The sequence below is a fragment of the Rhinopithecus roxellana genome, chromosome 10 (genome assembly GCF_007565055.1).
Source record: "Rhinopithecus roxellana isolate Shanxi Qingling chromosome 10, ASM756505v1, whole genome shotgun sequence".
In the NCBI taxonomy this organism is placed as follows: domain Eukaryota; kingdom Metazoa; phylum Chordata; class Mammalia; order Primates; family Cercopithecidae; genus Rhinopithecus; species Rhinopithecus roxellana.
The window spans coordinates 84,655,693-84,675,283 of NC_044558.1; the positions used below are offsets into that span (position 1 = coordinate 84,655,693).

Consider the following 19,591-nt stretch of genomic DNA (forward strand, 5'->3'; position numbering starts at 1 on the left):
GAATGCTTTCCTACCAACCCAAGATATGATCTCACAATTCTTCTCAATACAAGACTGCAGGTAAGCATTAGCATTTGTTCCTATTTGGCACATTTACTATCCCCGTTTTACAGATGAGGAAGCTGAGGCTCAGAGAGCTTACATATTTTTCCAGGGTCATGCAGTACAGCAAAAACTTGAGCCATATGTCCTCTGTAGATTCAGAATTATATTCAGCTTTCCAGACTTGAAAATCAGGCTTTAAATGCAAATGTTAGCTAGAGGAAGAGACCCAACCAGCCGTCATCAGCTGATACCACTTTACTGGAAACTAGTCTACTGGATTATCCCTGAGCAGACCACCAAAGGACTGGGACACACAAGTGCCAGGACAGCACTTTATGAGAAGAGAGGAAGGTAGGTTCTGAATCAGGGGCACAGCAGCAGCAGGGCCCTCACCATCTCAGTGCCAAGAAGCAGCAGCGGGCACAAGTGGCTAGGACTACAGGTGTGCACCACACCTGGCTCATTTATTTTTATTTTTATTTTTATTTTTATTTTTTGTAGAGATGGAGTCTCCTTCTGTTGCCCAGGCTGGTCTTGAACTCTTAGGCTCAAGTGATCCTCCCACCATTGCCTCCCTGGGATTATAGGTGGGTGCAACCACACCAGGCTGGGAGCTGGTAATATTCTATTTTTTATCTGTATTGGAGTGTTCACTTTGTGAAAATTCATTGAGCTGTATGCTTTGGATTTGTGCACTTTTTATGTTAGACTTCATTTAAAAGTTTCTGTTATAGCAGACACAGTGGTGCGTCATTCAGCTACCTGAGAGGTTATTCCAGCCTGTCATTCCAGCTACCTGAGAGGCTGAGGCAGGGATCACTTGAGCCCAGAAGTTCAAAACCAGTCTGGGCAACATGGAAAGACCTCATCTCAAAAAATAAAATAAATAAAAGTTTGCATTATTAAGTGTATAAAAAAAGAGTCATTCAACTGAAAGTAGCTGAAAAGAAGAGCTCTTTTCCTTCTGAGGTTGCTAAGCTGATAGGATGGCAGCCCAGGGCTTCCAGAACCCATCTTTGCCTATATGAGGAGAGCCCGTCTGAGAATGAAGCCAACAAAAAAGAAAACAGAGTCAGGAAATGCTATGTGAACCTCATTTGAGCCCCTTGATCTAACCATGCCTGAAGCAGCCCTGGACTCCTCACATTGCATCAGTCGATACCTTCCCTTTTCTGTTTAAATCCGTTTGAGTTGGGGTTCTGTCCCCTGTTACTGAAAGAGTCCTAATACTTCAGTCATATATTGACTCTGCATCTCAAATTCTCCAATTTCTCCTTAACTTTTAAGTTAAAAATCCCCCAGGGAAAGCTATTTGGGCCAGTTTGCATCTCTATTCTCAGCTCTAGGCTGAAGTCCTTGATGACATTTCTAACTGTTAGAAAATTTTAATGCATTTTATCGAATATTGTAAAATTTCTTCTAGTGATGGTTTTAAGAGAACACTGTTTCTCTCAGAAACTAAATCTAGTTCTAACAGATTTTCAGAATCTTTATTGTTTCTTCTCATACAAATTAAAATAGTATTAAAATGTACTGTTTTTCCGAGTGTGTATTACAGCACAGTAGAGTGTGAACACCCCAATAACTGGGATGAGGGGTAGCTATAGAGTCAGGATTAGAGCCGTCTGTTGCATGCATACATACATACGTACATACATACATTTATTTGTTTGTTTATTTACTTGACAGAGTCTCCCTCTGTCACCCAGGCTGGAGTGCAGTGGCGTGATGTTGGCTCACTGCAACCTCTGCCTCCTGGGTTCAAGCGATTCTCTTGTCTTGGCCTCCCAAGTAGCTGGGATTACAGGCGTGCGCCACTATGTCCAGCTAATTTTTGTATTTTTAGTAGAGACGGGGTTTCACCATGTTGGCCAGGCTGGTCTCAAACTCCTGCCCTCAAGTGATCCACCCTCCTCGGCCTCCCAAAGTGCTGGGATTATAGGCGTGAGCCACCGCCCCCGGCCTACATACTTTTTTTTTTTCCGCAGTGATTTTTACTGTTGGTGGAAGTGTAAATTGATATAACTTCTTTGGAAGGAACTATGCCAATATGTACCCAAGATTTTAAAGCAGCTATTCTGTGTTCCAGCATTCCACTTCTAGGAATTTATCTTACAGACACAGTCACATGTGAACATGCACTTATATAAATAAGGATGTTTTTTGCTGCAGTTGGTTGTATTCACAGATTGCAAAAACCCTAAAAGTCCTTCAGTAGGTGGCCAGTTAAATAACAGCCAGCAGCCCTTATAAAGAATGAAATCAATCAGTCTCTCAGTGCCAATATGAAAAGATGTACAGGATTTATTGCCAAGAGACAAAACACAATATGCAAAATAGTGTGTCTAGTATGTTCCCATTAATCAGAAAAAGAGCAAGAAAACAACATATCTATTGCTACTATATGCAGAAAATCTCTCTGGAAGGATACACAAGAGTCTGGGAATTTCAGTGGCTGCTTTAGGGGAAAGACATCTAATTTTTCTTATAAACTCTGTTTTTCTTTTTTTTAACCAAATGTGTATTGCCCTTCTTTCTTTCTCTCATTCTTTTTCTTTCTTTTCTTTTCCTTCTTTCCTTCCTTCCTTCCTCCCTTTCCTATCTTTCCTTTCTTTCTTTTTTAGAGGAGGAATCTTGCCATATTGTCCAGGTTGGACCCGAACCCCTGGGCTCAAACAGTCCTCCCACCTCAGCCTCCCAAGTAGCTGAGATTACGGCACACCACCATGCCTGGCTATTTCTTTTTTTTAAAAAACCTGGATAATTAATAAATGTCAAAAAATGTTACACATAGATAGAGGTTGGAAGGTGACAGTGCACCTGGGATTTGGTGGGGTATGAGGCCTGGAGAAGAAAACCACCATTCCCTGAATAATAGGGCTCCCAGAGCTTCCTGAGTTTGCAGTGGAGGATTTCCTGAGCGTAGACCTTGCCTCTGAGCCTTTACTGATGCTGTTCCTTCTGCCTGAAACACCCTTCCCGGCGTCTCCAGGGGTCAAAATTCAACTCCCACTTTAAGACCTAGTCTAAAGGTCATATTTGCAATGTGAGCCTTCCTAATACCTCTGCCTTCCTGAGGAAGAACAGGTCACTCCCCAGTCGACAGTCAGCTCAGCACCCTGAAATGCTTTGTGTAATACTCTGCACTGGACCAGGCACCCCAAAAACACTTGATAAATAGTAGCCATTATTATTATTGTTGTGGCTGCTGTTGTCCTATTCTAATACATGTCTCACTGGATCCTAATGATCTTTTCTCCCACTTTCCCACTTAACCATGGGCTCTTAGAAAGCAGGGACCCAGGCCGGGTACAGTGGCTCACGCCTGTAATCCCAACACTTTGGGAGGCTGAGGCAGGTGGATCACCTGAGGTCAGGAGTTCAAGACCAGCCTGGCCAACATGGTAAAACCCCATCTCTACTAAAACTACAAAAAATTAGCCAGGCGTGGTGGTGGGCACCTGTGATCCCAGCTACTCTGGAGGCTGAGGCAGGAGAATTGCTTGAACCTGGGAGGAGGAGGTCACAGTGAGCTGAGGTCACACCATGGAACTCCAGCCTGGGCAATAAGAGCAAAACTCTGTCTCAAAAAAAAAAAAAAAAAAGAAAGCAGAGACCCAGTTCATTCATCTTTGGATGTTCAGGACCAAGCCTACTCCTGTCCCACAGAGTGCTTGGTGCAGAATAGGTAATAAATGCAGGTTGAATCCCACTGACTTCCTTTCCATCTACCTGTCTGTGCAATGGGGATGGTGAAGCTTCCAGCCCCCAACTATGAGTTAGGGGAGAGTCCTGGGCCCTCCCAGGGAAGACGCGGGGTAGGGTCGTTACTTACGCTGCGCCACCTCTCGCTGCTTGCGGACGTACCAGGTGTACAGGGCGGCCCGCTTCTGCGTCTTCATGGGGGTGCCCTTGTTGAGGTGTTGGGACAGGTGGGACTGGTTGAGGCCAGTGGTGTCAACCACCTCCCGCTGTGGGATGTTGTGCTGCTGCAGGTAGGACTTGACCATCTTCGCCACACGCCACGGGTCCTCCCTGGGAGGAGGGCAAGGACAGGGTCTGGTCAGCAGGGGGTATCCCTCCCTATACGTGGGGCTGGGGCCCTGGGTGCTGGAACCCTTGTCAGCCCTGAGGGTGGGGACTGTGCATGAAAGCAGTTATAGAGCCAAGGGGCCTACACTTGGACTCAGGGACAGGGAGATATGGTCATTTATGCCAGGACACAGGGACACAGACACCCGGTCATGAGGACAGAGACTTGTAGATGCACACACATGACAAACATGTGGACACAGGCCTATGGACCCAGACACTGGAACAGATAAAGGTTTAGAAACATGGATACACAGACATATGGACACAGATGAAGATATATGGATAGATGGATGGATGGGTGAATGGATGGATGGGTGGATAAGTGAATGGATGGGTGGATGGGTGGATGGGTGGGTGAGTGGATGAATTAGTGGATAGATGGATGGACTGGTGGATGGATGGTAGGGTAGAATGGATGGACAGGTAGATGGGTGGATGGATTGGTGGGTGGATGGATAATGGATGGATGGATGGATGGATGGATGGATGGATGGATGGATTGGAGGTGGGTGGGTGGATGGATGATGGATGGATGGACGAAGGAGACCTGCTGGAAAAAGGAAAGCATTGAATCTGAAAACAAGGAAAGAAATATGGATTCTCCAATTTTACACCCAGGGTCACTGAGGCTCACAGAATTTGCATCATTTTGTCCCTTGTCCAAGGTCACAGGGCAAGCAGAGTCCCATCCACCTAAAAGGATTCAGTTCTAAGATAGCCTTTCAGGCAGAAAATTACAAAGTCAAAATGCTTCCTGAGGCTGGGCGCGGTGGCTCACACCTGTAATATCAGCACTTTGGGAGCTGAGGTGGGAGGATCACCTGAGGTCAGGAGTTTGAGACCAACCTGGCCAACATGGTGAAACCCTGTCTCCACTAAAAATATAAAAATTGCCGGGCATGGTGGTGGGAGCCTATAATCCCAGCTACTTGGGGGAGCTGAGGCAGGAGAATTGCTTGAACCTGGGAGGTGGAGGTTGCAGTGAGCCGAAATCTCACCACTGCAGCCTGGGTGATAGAGTGAGACTCTGTCTAAAAAAAAAAAATTCCTGAAAATCTGCACCCTTGGCTGTGGCCAGGCCAGTTTCCCCACGCACCAGAACAGGCAGCTGGTTTTTCCACAGAGTCCCAGGTGACAGGTTGACATTTAGAGGCCTCATAGTACCAAAAATGCATGTGAACACTGGAATCCCACTCTGTGGGCTGAGATTCTCCCACCAGAGAGACTCGAGGGACCCGATGCCACCTGTGACTCATGTCTCTGCTCACTGTAGGTCTCCCCATGGGGGACAGAAGGGATCAGACAGCCTGAGCCATATACATTTTCTCTCCTCCTCTCCTGCTCTGACTCAATCCCCACCTCTTTCTCTCTCCCTCTCCTGAACTTATATTTCCAATATGTCACAGATAGGCCAGGTGCAATGACTCACACCTGTAATCCCAGCACTTTGGGAGGCCAAGGTGGGTGGGTCTCTTGAGGTTAGGAGTTTGAGACCAGCCTGGCCAATATGGGGAAACCCATCTCTACAAAAAAATAAATAAAAATAAAAAATAAGTCAGGTATTGTGGCAGGCACCTATAATCCCGGCCACTCGGGAGGCTGAGGCAGGAGAATCGCTTGAACCCGGGAGGCAGAGGTTGCAGTGAGCCAAGATCACCACTGCATTCCAGCCTGGGCAGCAGAGTAAGACTCCGTCTCAAAAAAAAAAAAAGTTACAGATAAATACAACTCAATACAGTAGCACTGAAACAGGCAGACTGGGATTTGAACTTGGGTCTGCGTGATTCCAAAGCCTGTGCTCTCCCCTGCCTCACTGAGCAATTCGCTTCTAGAATTTGAGCCTTCTGATATTGGCACAGGTGACAAATGGCACAAGTAGAAGGCAATTCCTTGCCACGTTGCTTGCCATAGAAAAGATGAGAAGCAACGAAGGAGCCCAGCAAAAGGATACTGATTAACTAAATGGAGGTGCATCTGTTCAATGCAACCACTGAAAAAACCCCATCGAGGAAGCTCTGTGTGCCCAGATGGAGCAGAGTTTATCTGGCGTGTCTGCTATACTGCTATTTATGAAAAATTTGAAGTGAGGTAAAAGAGGATTTCTAGAGGATTTCTACATATTTGTGCGCATGTAAAATACCAGAGGGCACTCACGGAACTGGGGGCTCTGCTTGCTTCCAGAGGAGAACGGGGTGCTGGGGAAGGAAGTGAGAAGGACAGTTTTCCCTGGTGTCCATGTGTACTTTGTAAATTACATAACATATAATATACTATATATGCATACGTGATTTTTATTTTTATTTACTTATTTATTTATTTTTTGAGACAAAGCATTGCTCTGTGGCCAGGCTGGAGTGCAGTGGCACGAGCTCAGCTCACTGCAACCTCCGCCTCCCGGGTTCAGGCGATTCTCCTGCCTCAGCCTCCCGAGTAGCTGGGATTACAGGCACGGTCTACTATAGCCAACTAATTTTTATATTTTTAGTAGAGACGGAGTTTCACCATATTGGCCAGGCTGGTCTTAAACTCCTGACCTCAGGCCATCCACCCACCTTGGCCTCCCAAAGTGCTGGGATTACAGGTGTGAGCCACCGCGCCTGGCCAATATTTATTTTTATGTATTTGTTTTTCTTTTTAGAGGCTACTTGTTCTGTCACCCAGGCTGGAGCTCAGTAGCGTGATCATAGCTCACTGTAGCCTCAAACTCCTGAGCTCAATTGGTCTTCCCACCTCAGACTGCCAAGTGCTTGGGACCACAGGCACATGCCAACATGCCCAGCTAATTTTTGTACTTTTTTTTCTTTCTTTTTTTTTTTTGATAGAGACAGGGACTTGCTATGTTGGCCAGGCTGGTCTCAAACTCCTGGGCTCAAGCGATCCTCCTGCCTTGGCATATGTAATATTTACAACTGAATTGTAAACCAGCAATGGTGGCTCATGCTGGTAATCCCAGCTATTTGAAAGGCTGAGGTGGGAGAATCACTTGAGCCCTGTAGTTCAAGACCAGCCTGGACAACATAGTGAGACTGTCTCTATAAAAAAATAAATAAATTAGCCAGGCATGGTGGTGCACACCTGTAGTCCCAGCTTCTCGGGAGGCTAAGGTAGGAGGATTCCTTGAGCTCAGTAGTTTGAGACCAGTCTGGACAACACAGTGGGACTCTGTTTCTACAAAAAAGTAGAAAAATTAGCCAGGTGTGGTGGCACAAGCCTGTAGTCCCAGCTACTTAGAAGGCTGAGACAAGAGGATCTCTTGAGCCTGGGAGGTTGGGGCTGCAGTGAGCTGTGATCACGCCACAGCACTCCAGCCTTGGCGACAGAGTGAAACCCTGTCTCAAAAAAAAAAAAAAAAATTCTGAAAACTCATGTTTCTTGAGGATTTACTGTGAGCCAGACACCGTGCTGAGGGCTGCCCACTTACATCTTATAACCCTATGAAGTAGACGCTGTGCCCATTTCACAGAGGAGAAAACTGAGGCTCAGAAAGGCGCAGTCACTTGTGCAAGGTGATCTAGTTGGGACTGAAAAATATTTCATGTTCCAGGAACCCCCCCACAGGCCTCTCTCCAGCTTCTCTCTCTCCCTTCTTTCCTGGGCTCCTAGAATCCTCTCTCCTTCACCTCCCTGCTTCTCTGGTTGCCAGTCAGAGCTCTGGGAAGGGCAGTACAAAGTCCAGCCTGGTGCTCCGTGGCAAACATGTTTATCTGATCCTAGAGCCAGGCTGCCCGATGCCTCCCCTCCCCCATCTGCAGCCATCACCCTCCTGTGCCGTGTCCTCCTGTGTCCTCCCTTCCTCCATCCTTCCCTTCTCTCTCCCCCAAAGAGAATAGGGTCAGTCTTCCTCTCACCAGAGCCTCTCCTGGGCTCAAACCAAAGATTTGCTATGTGCCCCTGTCCATCTGATTCCATGTCTGTCTGTCTGTCTGTCTGTCTGTCTCTCTCCTTTCTCTCTCTCTCTCTCCTTTCTCTCTCTCTCTCTCTTTCCCTTTCTCTCTGTCTTTCTCTTTCACTCTTTCTCCCATACCAGGTCAAATTTAAGTTGAACTTGAAAATACAACAAAGGCCAGCCACCCTGCACGAATATCTTAGAAACAGAAGACAGGCTTTTGAATGTGAAAATGGAAAGCAAACTGTTGAAGTGAGCTGATACGAATGTTCCACTTTTAAACAATTCCTAGTAGAGTTGGGCAACAAATCCATAACAAAAAAGTGAATTTTACATGCCAGTTAGGAGACAGAGAGCCAAGGGGGCCTGACTTTCCCTTTTCTGGGAGAAGCCTCCTGTGCCACTTTTTTCTAGAACCTACTGAATCAATGTCTCTCTCTCTCCCCACCCCCACTCTTTTGCTATCACTTTCTTCTATCTGTCTGTGTGTCTCTTACACACACACACACACACACACAGTCTCCAAGGGCCTGACTCTTTTTGAGGGCAGCTTCTCCAACTGTCCTAGCTCAGAACTGAGAGGCCAAGGTTGCACTCGGTGGTTCACGCCTCTAATCCCAGCACTTTGGGAGGCCGAGGTGGGTGGATCACATAAGGTCAGGAGTTAGAGACCAGCCTGGCCAACAGAGTGAAACCCTGTCTCTACTAAAAATACAAAAATGAGCTGGGCGTGGTGTCATGTGCCTGTGGTCCCAGCTACTCAGGGGACTGAGGCAGGAGGATCACTTGAACCCAGGAGGCAGAGGTTGCAATAAGCCGAGATTGTGCCAGTGCACTCCAGCCCCAGCAGCAGAGTGAGACTCTTATCTCAAAAAAAAAAAAAAAAACAACAACAAACAAAAGAACCAAGAGGCCAACCAAGTCTCCAAGCATCTCCTGCTTTGACTCTAATGGGTTTGAGAGTCAAACCAACATGGGTTCAAATCCCACCACTGCAACCTAGCCGCACGTGCTCCTGTATGACCCACATCGGCCCTGTAACGTGGGGAAAATCCACCCCTACCTCACACCGCTACTGGGAAAATTAAATGAGCTTCAAATAGGGAGGATGAACTTAGGGCAGTGCCTGGCACACAGTAAGTGCTGAATTTGTGGAATAATATGGTCATCATCATCATCTTAACAATGCAGCCCTGGTGACCATTGACCCCACACAGCAGAGCCCAGGAGAGGTGAAGACCTGCCCACATCTTCCTCCTACCCATTCCAGGGTCAATCGAATGTTCAAGGCTTTGAGCCTCTTGCCCTCTGGCCCCTGGAGTTTCAGGGCATGCAAGGTTGTGGTGTTCATCCCCACATCTGGAGGGGGAGCTGACTTCTCAGTGTGGGGGCTTTAGATTCTTTGCTTAACCTCCGTGTGCCTCAGTTTCCTCATCTGTGAAATGGGGCTAATGATATTTCAGACTTCAGAGATGGTGGGGAGGGAAAAATTAGCTTAGCGCATTTTGTAAGCCCTTTATGAACTCCGAAGCACTATATGGAAGTGTGTTGATGGTCAAGTTGAACAGCAGGAATGACTGGGAAAAGTGCAACCTCGAGGTTGCTGTATGGAGCTTGAGGTAGGAGGACCCAGGTCCAAGCCCTGGCCTGCCTTTAGTCCTTTGGAAGAGTTTCGTTTGGTAAGGCACTGCCTCTCTCAGCCTTAATTTGCTCATCTATAAAATGGGATCACTAATATTGCATTTACTACATGTATACTCTACAAGTGCCATGCCATTTTACCCTATGGACAAAGGTTATTGTCATCTCTACCCTGCAGATGAAACTGAGGCTCAGAAAAATAAAATCACCTGCTCAGGCTAGAAAGGGGCAGAGCTGGGATTAGGATGCAGGCAGTCGGGCTTTTGTCGGGGTGTCAGATCCTCTATCCTCCCTTAGCAACTGTCTTCCTGGGTCTCGGTGCCCTGATCCTGCCTGATGGGCAGGATCAGAGCACTTCAAGGTTGGGGTTTGAAGGCCGGGGGCAGTGGCTCACGACTGTAATCCCAGCACTTTGGGAGGCCGAGGCAGGTGGATCACCTGAGGTCAAGAGTTCGAGACCAGCCTGGCCAACATAGTGAAACCCCATCTCTACTAAAATACAAAAAATCAGCCAGGCATGGTGGTGCGCACCTGTAATCCCAGCTACTCGGGTGGCTGAGGCAGGACAATCACTTGAACCCAGGAGGCGGAGTACAGTATGCCACTGCACTCCAGCCTGGGCAACAGAGCAAGACTCTGTCTCAAAAACAAAAACAACAAAAAAGAAACAGGTTGGGGTTTGAGCTGATCAGGGACAGAAAGGACCTGGGAGGACACCCAGGAAGGAACCCTGGGTCCCAGTTTCTCCCTTGGCCACATCTCAGGCTGCTGGACCCTGGCCAACAGGGCAGTAGATATCTTCAGGGCCTCAGAGAATCCCAGTCACTCACTCATTCCTGCTGTGCATCAGCCACTGGGCAGGATGTGGGTACAAGTGGTGAATAAGGCAACACAGGCCTTGTCCTTGAAGAGCTGCTATTTTCACGGCAGGAGATAGAAAACAAACAGATAAATCAGATGATCACAAGTCATGACAGGGAACCAGAGAAAGTAAACGACAGCAGTGGAAGAGAGTGATGGGGGGTGGGGCCCTCTTTTGGATGGAGCAATCAGGGAGGTGAAGGAGAAGGAACCGGCCATGGGAAGATCTGGAAAGGGGTTCCAAGCAGCAGGAAGAGCATGTGCAAAGGCCCTGGGGTGGGAATTGGCTTGGGGTGCTGAGGAACAGCAAAGCCAAAATGGCTACAGCAAAGGCAGGGAGGAAGAGAAAGACCTGGGAAGAAATCCAGGAATTTGGTGGGGTGGAGGGAGGGGAACGAAACCAAGGCAGGGAGTTTGGATTTTATTCCTTGGCCAGAAAGGGAAACTAAGGCAGAAGGAGAGGAACAGACTTGCCCAAGTTCACTCAGGGAACTAAGGGGCAGATCTGAAGAAAGAGCTCAAGTTCCTGCAGTGGTCACAAACATGGGCCACCCCAGGGAGACCTGGGACCCAGGACCCACCCAGCTCCTTCCCAGACACTGACTTCTCCCAGGAAACAGCTTGCTACTAGACATTCCGCCTCTGTACCATCTTCCCAGCCTCAACCTCCCCGATGGCCCAGGCCTTCAACAGGGGTCCCCCGCCCCTTTCTCCCTGGCCCGTTCCCCGACCCTGACTCTGGAGGCCCCACTTTTTTCACTCAGGGCGTTTTCCGATCCCTTTTGTTACCTGAACAATAAGTAACCCAGGTAGTTAGTTATAAACTCTGCAGGAACAAGGAGCTGGTTGATAATTTATAGCAACATCTCAAATTTAAATGGAAAGTAAATAGCATGCTGTTAGCATTAAAGAAAACCCAATCGGGGCAGGCGGGAAGCACTCCAGCCTCCTTGCAAGCTTGGGGCACCTCATTCTCTCCCGTGCCCCTTCTCCCAGCTGGGTCTGAGCCCCCGCCCCCCTGGCTCCTCCGTTCTGCTTCTCCCAGCTTCTCTCTCCATCTCCCCCGATGGCCTCTTTCTACACTCTCTGCCTCAGCTTCCAGGTCTCTGCTGGTCCCTAGGAAGCACTTGGACCTCTGCTTCCCCTTCAAATGCTGTGGATCAAGGCTCCCCCAACCCCACCATCCCACCAAAGGGGGCTGCTGACCGAGAGAGCTCACTCAGGTAAGAAAGCATCCCCTGCCCCCACCCTCGCCCCAAAGCCCCCAATCCCATGTGGGGCCCTGGGCAGGTCTGGCCCAGCCCCACCCCGCTGAGTTGCCTTCGCCCTGGGTCTGGGATGCCTGACTCTCTGCCCCTCCCCTGCAGCTCTAGAGTCCTTTGCCCTCCTCTTCCTGCCAAGTCAGGGGGCCCTGACTGCTCCCCTGCCCCTGTCCAGGCCCTCGGGAGGCTCCCTGAGGCCTCTGGGAAAGCAGGAATCCACCAGCCCTCCCCCACCCCAGCTGGGATCAGGACCTTGGACAGAAAAGAGATGGGTCCCTTCAGAGCATCTTTGGGACTCGCTGTCTCTCTGACTCAGTGGCCACCCCCTGCAGGCCTCGGGCCCCTGGTCATAGCAATTGACAGCAGCAAACAGAGTAGGTTTGGGGCCTCCGTTGGGTGAACTTAGTCCAGCTCCTTCGCCGCTCTAAGCCCCGGTTTCCCCATTTGTGAAGCAGAGTCACTAATAGCTTCTGCCCAGGATTTCTCTCACCGTGAAGGGAAATTATTCCCGTGAAACCTCAGCACAGTGCCCAGGAAGTAGTGAACCTCCCCAAGCAGGTGCTGTAGGGTGAAGGTCAGGGAGCCCCTGGGGAGGGGTGGCCCCTGCAGCCCCCAGGCCACCTTCCTTCTCCCCCATACCCCCGTCCCCCACCCCACTAGGTGGGAGGTGGGTTGGCCCAGATCTTTCCAGGCCACCATTTCCACAAGTTAATGATCACAGACCTTATCAGAGCCTTTTGCCGTTTATAAATGTATAAAACAAAAGAGAAATAATGAAGCATGTGGGTAATTAGTAACTAGATCAGCTCTGCTGAGGAGAGGGGAGGCATCGAGCTCAGGACCCACCCAGTTCTCCAGGAGACGGGGAGTCCGCCAGCGGATGGGAATGTAGAACGGGGAGCCTCTAATGGCGCCTGCTGGTGAGGCGGGGTGCCTGTGGCCACACAGGAAAGGGGAGCAGCTCCCACCTCGAGGCTCTGTCTGCCTCAGGTAAGAAAGACCTGGGCTTCCCTGGCTAAATGCATGAGTCCCTAGGAGGCCAGGGAAGCCCCCAAAACCCCAGCTTCAGGCCCTCCTCCCTGGCAGTGCTTCCTGGCCCCCGGAGCCTACCCGCTGAGGACTCAGCGCAGGAGTTAGGGTCTGGAGAGTATACATGATCCTAGTGGCTAAACATTTCCACCACCACCCCCAGTTCTCCAGGCATTTGAGTTGTGAACTCAGCTGCTTTTTCTCCCATCTTAGACCCCCCGGGGAAATGTCTCCTGCCCAAGGACTGGGCTGAAGGCCTCAGCTCGTGGGGATTTGGGACTCTGCAGAGGAGCAGTTCAGGGGCTGGAGGCTCAACCCTCCAAGCAAGGACCCCTGTGCTCTCATGGACCCTGTCCCCCTTCCCAGCAACTAGGCTAAAGGCTGAAGCTCATGGGGACTCCACTCAGAAGGGGGGCTCATTCGGAGCTGAGGGGGCCCCTCTAGGCTCTTCCTGGGAGCTGGGGCGGGGAAGGGCTCCTTACTGCAGAAGAGTCTCCACCACGGCCTTCTGGTGGGCCGCCTCCTCAGGGCTGAGGTTCTCCAGCTCTTTGAGGATGGGTGGCGTGAAGTCTTCCCCATCGTCGTCCGTATCATCCTCGGAGCCCCGAGTCTCCCCCAGCCCATTGGGCAGCTCAGCCAGCTCCCCTCGACCGCCGCCGCAGGACTCCCCCTTGTCCAGGGGGCCATCTCCAGCCAGGAGGTAGGGCCCCGGCTCACCCAGTGCCTGGATCAGTGCCTCTTTGCTCAGCCCTGACTCGAGCAGGGCCGCCAGGAGCTCCGTCTGCAGCTGGCTCAGTTTAGAAACCATGGCTCGGCTGCCACAGGGCCACGCGGCCTGGGTCCACCACGCTAGCCGCCTCCCCCACTGCGTGGGTTGCGTTTGCCTGCCAGCCGGCAGACACAAACCAAACTCCTTGCACCCACTGCCCCCCCAAAACCCCACTAGTCAAGCCCCGTGGGCACCCCCAACCCCCAACCCTGGCCCCAGCGGCCCGTGAATCAGGGCCCCTGCCTGCTCTGTTTACATTGGAGCTGGGGAAATTCTCCAAGGTTCATATTTATCCGTGTGCTTAGCGAAGGGACTGAACTTTGGACTTCAGCCCTGCAAAGTGCAGGCCTCATGGCAGCGGAGAGGGACAGGGAGCTATGGCCTGCGATGGGAGTGGGCAGAGGGGAGGGTGGGGGAGGCGCAGGTGAGGGGCCCTGAGCAGCTGGGATGGAAGGTGCTGGGAGCCAGGGAGGCCATCGGGCGAGCAGCATTGGGTCCCACCCCCGAAAGAACCTTGTAGGGGTATCATGCTGAGACAGGAGAGCCAAAAATGCTTGCTGCTTACCAGAGCAGCCGCCGCAGGGAGCTCTGGACAGCTGGGCTAGCTCTTCTTAAGGGCAGAGGACGCTCACGGCCATTCTGGGACTCTTCCACCTCACTCCCGGCCTGACACCAGCCCACCTGTGGGAAAAAATATGTGAAGATTACCATGTGCTAAGAACAGTGCTGGCTCTGTAAGGGCGAATTCACTGCATCGCATTCCGCTGCCAGCTGTGAGTAGGTACAGAGATTATCCCCATTTTATAGAGGAGGAAATCGAGGCTCTGAATGGTTAAGCAACTTGTCCAGGGTCACACAGCCAGCAAGGCACAAGACTTGCAAGGTGAGACTGAGTTGAGATGAGTGTGACGCTTGCCCCAGGTGCAAATTTTTTATTTTTATTTTTATTTATTTATTTTTTGAGCTAGGTTCTCACTTTGTCACCCAGGCTGGAGAGCTGTGGTGCAATCATGGCTTACTGCAGCCTTGACTTCTTGGGTTCAGGTGATCCTCCTGCCTCAACCACCCAAGTACCCAAGTAGCTGGCACTACAGGCACACACCACCACGCCCAGATGATTGTGTGTGTGTGTGTTGTGTGTGTTTTGGGTTGTATATGTGTGTGTTCTTGAGACGGAGTCTCACTCTGTCACCCAGGCTTGGAGTGCAGTGGCTCGATCTCGGCTCCCTGCAACCTCCGCCTCCCACGTTCAAGCAATTCCCCTGCCTCAGCCTCTGGAGTAGCTGGCATTACAGGCACACGCCGCTACGTCCGGCTAATTTTTTTGTGTTCTTAGTTGAGTTGGGGTTCACCATGTTGACCAGGCTGGTGTCAAACTCTTGACCTCAAGTGATTCGCCCACCTCGGCCTCCCAAAGTGCTGGGATTACAGGTGTGAACCACTGTGCCCGGCCTTGTTTGTGTATTTTTTGTGGAGAGGGGGTTTTGCCATGCTGCCCAGGTTGGTCTCAAACTCCTGGACTCAAGCCATCCACCGACCTCAGCCTCCCAAAGTGTTAGGATTACAGGTGTGAGCCACCATGCTTGGCAGCCCCAGGTGCAAATTTTAAGGGAGCGCCAAAAAACCCAGTCACCAAGGTAAATAACATTTTTATGCAATATATTTTAAAAATTAAAGTTAATACAAAACCCCAAAGAATTAAAAACAGATGTCTCTACAAAAACTTGTGCATGAATGCTCATAGCAGCATTATTCACAAGACCCAAAAAGTGGAAAAAAACATCAATATTCATCACCTGATGAATGAATAAATAAAATGTGGCTCGACTATGCAATGATATAGACATACACACACACACACACACACACACACACACGTATATATATATTTTTTTGAGATGGAGTCTCACTCTGTTGCCCAGGCTGGAATGCAGTTGTGCAATCTTGGCTCACTGCAACCTCCGCCTCCTGGGTTCAAGCAATTCTCCTGCCTCAGCCTCCCGAGTATGTGGGAGTACAGATGTGCATCACCACACCCAGCTAATATTTGTATTTTTGGTAGAGATGGGGTTTTACCATGTTGGCCAGACTAGTCTCAAACTCCTGACCTTAGGTGATGCGCCCGCCTTGGCCCCCCCAAAGTGCTGGGATTACAGGCATAAGCCACCGCATCCAGCCAATGCAATGGTATATTATTTGGTCATATAAAGGAAGGGAGTTCCAGTACATGCCACAACATGCATGAGCCTTGAAAACATGATGCTAAGTGAAAAAGCAGTCACTGAAGACCACATAGTGTGTGAGTCCATTTATATGAAATGTCCAGAACAGGCAAATCCATAGAAACAGAAAGTGGATTCGTGGCTGTCAGGGCCTGGGTGGGAGAAGGGAATGGGGAGTGGCTGCTCCATGGTGCCAGGTTTCTTTAGGATGATAAAAATGTTCTACAACTGATTGTGGTGATATCGGACAACTCTGGGACTGTACTAAAACCCACTGAATTGCACATTTTAAAAGGGCAAGTTTGATGGTATGTAAATCAGTAAAAAAATGTTTTAGCTTTATTAAGATATACTTACCATACAATTCACCCATTCCATGTGTGCAATTCTGATATTTTTGTTTTTTATTTTTTTCATTTTTATTTATTTTTATTTTTTGAGACAGGGTTTGGCTCTGTTGCCCAAGCTAGAGTGTAATGGCATGATCTTGGCTTGCTGCAACCTCCGCCTCCTGGGCTCAAATCATCCTCCTACCTCAGCCTCCCAAGTAGCCGGGACTACAGGTGCACACACCACACCCAGCTAATTTTTTTTGTTTTTTTGGTAGAGTCAGAGCTTCACCATGTTTCCCAGGCTGGTCTCAAACTCCTGGACTCAAGAGATCCTCCCACCTCAGCCCCACAAAGTGCTGGAATTACAGGTGTGAGCCATCATTCCTGGCCTCAAAACATATTTTTTAACTAACGTAAAATAATCTGTGGTGAACAAAATAGCAAACATCTAAATAAAGACAGGCCCTGTGGTCAGGCACAGTGACTCACGCCTGTAATCCCAGCACTTTGGGAGGCCAAGGCAGGTGGATCACCTGAGGTCAGGAGTTCGAGACCAGCCGGGCCAACATGATGAAACCCCGTTTCTACTAAATATAAAAAACGTTAGCTGGGTGTGGTAATGCACACAGGAGGCTGAGGCAGGAGAATCGCTTGAACCCAGGACGCGGAGGTTGCAGTGAGCTGAGATCACACCATTGCACTCCAGCTTGGGCAACGAGAGTGAAACTCCGTCTCAAAAAAAAACAAAAAACAAATACCAAAAAACAGTCCTGCCCTCACCCACCAGCCACATGTGGCTACCAAGCACTTGAAAGATGGCTAATGTCACTTCTTGAAATAATTTTTAAAAATGTATATTGAGGCTGGGCGCGGTGGCTCAAGCCTGTAATCCCAGCACTTTGGGAGGCCGAGACGGGCAGATCATGAGGTCAGGAGATCGAGACCATCCTGGCTAACATGGTGAAACCCCGTCTCTACTAAAAATACAAAAAACTAGCCGGGCGAGGTGGCGGGCGCCTGTAGTCCCAGCTACTCCGGAGGCTGAGGCAGGAGAATGGCGTAAACCCGGGAGGCGGAGCTTGCAGTGAGCTGAGATCCAGCCACTGTACTCCAGCCTGGGTGACAGAGCAAGACTCCGTCTCAAAAAAAAAAAAAAAAAATGTATATTGAGTTAAATTTTAAATTAAGAAAACTTAGTCCAGGCGTGGTGACTCATGCCTGTAATTCCAGCACTTTTGGGAGACCGAGGTGGGTAGACCACCTGAGGTCAGGAGGTCAAGACTAGCCTGACCAATATGGTGAAACCCCATCTCTAATAAAAATACAAAAATTAGCCTCAGGAGGCTGAGGCAGAAGAATTGCTTGAACCCGGGAGGCGGAGGAGGCAGTGAACCAAGATCATGCCAGTGTACTCCAGCCTGGGCAACACAGCAAGACACCATCTCAAAAAAAAAAAAAAGACAATTTAAAAGTTAACGTTTAGAATAATTTTATATTTAATTAAAATTATATTTTTGTATATTATATATTAGTGTTATAGTGTAAAATAATTTGGTTTAAATTAATTAAAATTTTATTTATAAAAATAACTCTTTATTTTAAAAATTAAAGAAAATAACTTCACCTGTTTCATCTTTTTTTTTTTTTTAAGAGCCAGAGTCTCACTCTGTCACCCAGGCTGGAGTGCAGTGGCACGATCATAGCTCACTTCAGCCTAGAACTCCTGACCTCAAGCAATCCTCCCACCTCAGCATCCCAGGTAGCTGGGACTACAGGTATGCACCATCATGCCCAGCTTCATTTATATATTTATCTTTTTTGTTTGTTTTTTGAGACAGGGTCTTCTTCCATCGCCCAGGCTGGAGTGCAGTGGCACAATCTTGGCAAACTGCAACCTCCACTTCTGGGGCTCCCGTGATCCTCCCACCTCAGCCTCTCCAGTAGCTGGGACTACAAGCACTTGCCACCATGCCTGGCTAATTTTTGTATTTTTTTTTTTTTTTTTTGTAGAGACAAGGTTTTGACATGTTGCCTAGGCTGGTCTCAAACGCGTGAGCCCAAGCCATCTGCCCACCTCGTCCTCCCAAAGTGCTAGGATTACAGGGGTGAGTCACACACCCTGCCTATTTATTTACTTTTCATAGAGATGGGGGGGGGGGGTCTTGCTTTGTTGCCCAGGCTGGTCTCGAACTCCTGGGCTCAAGTAATCCTTTCACCTTAGCCTCCCAAAGTGTTGTGATTACAGGCAGGAGCCGTCTCACCTGGCCAGTAATGTATTTCACTCCATGAGCAACTCATGAATTAGGAACTGTTATAATCCTCCTTCTGCAGGGGAGGAAAGAGGCTCGGAGAGGTTAAATGACGACTCAGAGTCCCTCAGAGCTAGGCTTTAAGTTCCCCTGAGCCAGGCAGCTGGCTGTGCAGGACAAGTTGGCAGCCCCGCCTTAAGGAGAGTGGTACCCTCTTTCCTCCAGGCATTTATGTTTTATTTTTATTTTTGAGTCAGAGCCTCACTCTGTCGCCCAGGCTGGAGTACAGTCATGCGATCTCAGCTCACTGTAACCTCTGCCTCCTGGGTTCAAGCAATCCTCCTACCTCAGCCTCCTGAGTAGCTGGGATTACAGGCACACGCCACCACACACAGCTAATTTTTGTATTTTTGGTAGAGACGGGGTTTCACCATGTTGGCCAGGCTGGTCTTAAACTCCTGGCCTCAAGTGATCTGCCCACCTCGGCCTCCCAAAGTGCTGGGATTACAGGCGTGCGCCACCACTCTCGGCCAAGTGCATTTTTTTGTAACCCCCCGTGCAAGTTGCTTTGAGATTGGGCAGCTTCCTGCTGGGAACAGCATTCTCAAGTGCAGACTAAACAGGGAACATGCTATGCGCTGTCCCTTTGTGGCTCTGAGGTTCTCCTGCTTACTCTCCTTGCTGCCTGCAGCCACCTCTTGGTGACTTTCCCTTTTCAGGGAGCCAGAGGAACCAAGGAGGATGGGGCCTGACTCCTGCCCCCAGCATGTAAACTCATTAACTGCTGGGTCCTCAGGCAGTTAGGTGGCTGAGTATTTGAGTCTGGGATGGCAGGTGGATTTGGTTGGAGAGGGAATGACAGAGGTTGAGCAGGAGCCTCCAGAGAGTCTAAAGAGATAGGTACACAAGCAGAAAGTTCCAGCCCCCCGCCTGCCCTTCCCCCACACTCAGGGGACAAAGCTGAATTAACTCAAGGTCAGGAATGGCATTTGCATTCTTGAGAGTTACTGCAAATAAGAGCTGTAGTCATGGTGAGTGGTTAAGGCAATGGACTAGAGAATCACTGAGAAAAAAACGAACAGTGGCCAGGCGCGGTGGCTCACGCTTGTAATCCCAGCACTTTGGGAGACCGAAGTGGGCGGATCACTTGAGGTCAGGAGTTCAAGACCAGCCTGGCCAACATAGTGAAAACCTGTGTCT

The 19,591-nt window shown here is 49.5% G+C and overlaps 1 protein-coding gene across 2 annotated transcripts in view; it reads right to left on the bottom strand.

The window, feature by feature from the left end:
- HNF1A (HNF1 homeobox A) overlaps window positions 1-13,828 on the bottom strand; it is a 22,992-nt gene extending 9,164 nt beyond the window's left edge. The window contains exons 1-2 of one of the 2 annotated variants that reach the window (XM_010368309.2): window positions 13,302-13,828; window positions 3,881-4,080 (exon numbers count right to left, since the gene is read on the bottom strand). In XM_010368309.2, coding sequence (XP_010366611.1) covers window positions 3,881-4,080; window positions 13,302-13,627 — 526 coding nt within the window. In that variant the 5' untranslated portion in view covers window positions 13,628-13,828. The remainder of the gene's footprint in view (window positions 1-3,880; window positions 4,081-13,301) is intronic. The other variant, XM_010368308.2, reaches the window with a different exon arrangement.
- Between the last annotated feature and the right edge of the window lie 5,763 nt (window positions 13,829-19,591).